Genomic DNA, 2,743 nt, shown 5'->3' with positions numbered 1-2,743 from the left:
TTTTTTGCTGTGTTGCCCAGGCTGGAGCACAGTGGCACAATCTCAGCTCACTGCAACCTCCACCTTCCAGGTTCAAGTGATTCTTGTGCCTCAACCTCCCTAGTAGCTGGGATTACAGGCATGCTGCATCACGCCTGGCTAATTTTTTTGTATTTTTTTAGAGAATGGGTTTCGCCAGTCTCTCTCTTGACATTAAAATTTATTTGATTCCAGGCACGATGGGTCATGCCTGTAATCCCTTTGGGAGGCCACGTGGGGACAATTCCTTGAGCCCACAAATTCAAGGCCAGCCTGGGCAACATGCTGAGATCCTATCTCTACGAAAACATTTTTTTGAATTAGCTAGGCACACATCTGTAGCCCTAGCTATTTGGGAGGTTGAAGCAGGAAAATCGCTTGAGCCCAGGAGATTAAGGCTGCAGTGAGCTGAGATCACACCATTGCACTTCAGCCTGGTGTGACAGAGTGAGACCCTGTCTCAAAAGAAAAAAAAAATTACTTGAAAATGTTTTCATGACCCTTTAATACTGTAATATATAACCATATAATTATTTATTATGTCCTTTGTGAGATATCTAAGTTATTTCTAGTATTTTACCATTATAAATATTGCTACTTCAAGGTTTGAGTTATTAGGTTAAAGGCTAAAGGGTTTGTAGAATCTTAAAACTTCTTTTTTTTTGCACTTCTCTGAGGTTGAACATTTTTATGTTTATTAATTATTGGCATTATTTCAGTGAAATGCCTTTTAGTGAATAAATGCACCTTGCGAAGCTTTTTATGTAGGATCTCTAGTCTCTGAAATAGTGCCAGGTACATAATACTCAGTAAATATTTGGCATGGTGAATGAATGAATGGATGAATGGCAAAAATATTAACACTTTATCTACCATATTTTTTTCAGATGGGGTCGTTGTGCCTCCATACATGCACAATGATAATGCTATCTTGGTTCTTAATCTTTACCTAATTTTTTTTCATTCTGTTCTTCCCCCACAGTTCATCCATGAGCTCAGATTTTCCACATTACAACTTCAGGATGCCTAATATTGGATTTCAGAATCTGCCTCTCAACATATATATTGTGGTTTTTGGTACTGCTATATTTGTCTTCATCCTTAGTTTACTCTTCTGTTGCTACTTGATTAGGTAACTAATTTTCTTTCTATGTTACTTCAAAATAAGTTAAACAATCCATAATAAATCAGGTTTCTATCCTGATTTTTTTTAATTAAGTATGATAATTGGCAAATTTTTAAAAAATTAAAATGGCTTAACATTTTAATCTGTGCATTAGTAATCAGTAAAACACCTTTATATAATCTGCAGTCTTATCTACTGATGAAGTGTTTTACTCTGTAGAAGAAAATTGTCCTCATTTTTATTTCTGCCTTTCTACCTTTTTACCAAATACACGTCATTGTTTGTCTCCAAGATTTAATCTACTCTCAGAGATTTCAAAATTACTTTTCAAGAAGGTGTGCCATCCTTGTTAGTTAAAGTCATTAGGCATCAGAAAAATAGGGGAGGCTGGGCGTGGTGGCTCATGCCTGTAATCCCAGCACTTTGGGAGGCAAAGGGGGGCAGATCACCTGAGGTCGGGAGTTCAAGACCAGCCTGACTAACATGGAGAAACCCCATCTATACTAAAAATACAAAATTAGGTGGGCGTGGTGGTGCATGCCTGTAATCCCAGCTACTCAGGAGGCTGAGGCAGGAGAATCACTTGAAACCCAGGTGGCAGAGGTTTCGGTGAGCCGAGATCGCACCACTGCACTCCAGCCTGGGTGACAAGAGCAAAACTCTGTCTCAAAAAAAAAAAAGAAATTACAGTTGAAAATTATAGGGGAGGAAGTGATAGGGTAACACTTAAAAGTGAGTGGCGGCCAGACACAGTGGTTCACACCTGTAATCCCAGCACTTTGGGAGGCAGATCATGAGGTCAGGAGTTCAAGACCAGCCTGACCAACATGGTGAAACCCTGTCTTTACTAAAAATACAAAAATTAGCTGGGCATGGTGGCGCATGCTGGTAATCCCAGCTATTTGGGAGACTGAGGCAGAATTGCTTGAACCAGGACCTGGGAGGTGGTGGAGGTTGCATTGAGCTGAGATCGAGCCACTGCACTCTAGCCTGGGCTACAGAGTGAGACTCAAAAAAGAGAGTGACAGAGTGAGTCAAAAAAAACAAGAGAGTGACAACGGTTTGAAAGAACTGCTGCATTGAAGCCTAGGATACTGAGCATGAATAGATAGAAAGATTAGAGAGCAATGTGGAGAATCAGGCTGAGACTGGAGACCACAAATTTGCAGTGGCCATAAGCTACATGGTTTTATCATTTCTCTAGCACTGTTCAGCATTGTTAATCATGCCCTCTTAAATACTTTTTAGATATCTATTTCGCAATGCAAAATAAAATAATAGTGCAATTAAAATATTAGATAATTAATGGGAGTTAGAGTAATGGAGAAATCAAATTAACTTCATAGAATGAAGTTAATATAAGGGAGAACTTTCTAGAAGGGATGGATTTTGAGCCACAGATGAAAGAAGAAAGCACAAATTGATCTGTGCTGTAGCTGGAGGTAACAAGTTCTGTTTTGGGAAAACATGCAGATCTAATTAAAATATTCAAATAAGCAAAATGAATTAACAAATCAAGCCTTGTTTTAATGACTTCTAATGGAATTCATTTTCTTTTTTTTTTATCTTTTTTTCCTTTTCTATTTTTTTTTTTTTTTT

General features: G+C 38.2%; 1 protein-coding gene across 1 annotated transcript in view; it reads left to right on the top strand.

Moving 5' to 3' along the window:
* Positions 1 to 2,743, top strand: part of RNF24 (ring finger protein 24) — a 75,478-nt gene that overhangs the window by 46,974 nt on the left and 25,761 nt on the right. The window contains exon 3 of the mRNA XM_017504851.2: positions 1,001 to 1,150. Coding sequence (XP_017360340.1) covers positions 1,001 to 1,150 — 150 coding nt within the window. The remainder of the gene's footprint in view (positions 1 to 1,000; positions 1,151 to 2,743) is intronic.

This window comes from Cebus imitator, unplaced genomic scaffold (assembly GCF_001604975.1).
Source record: "Cebus imitator isolate Cc_AM_T3 unplaced genomic scaffold, Cebus_imitator-1.0 Scaffold328, whole genome shotgun sequence".
NCBI classification, from domain to species: domain Eukaryota; kingdom Metazoa; phylum Chordata; class Mammalia; order Primates; family Cebidae; genus Cebus; species Cebus imitator.
This window is presented reverse-complemented; position numbering and strand designations above follow the sequence as displayed.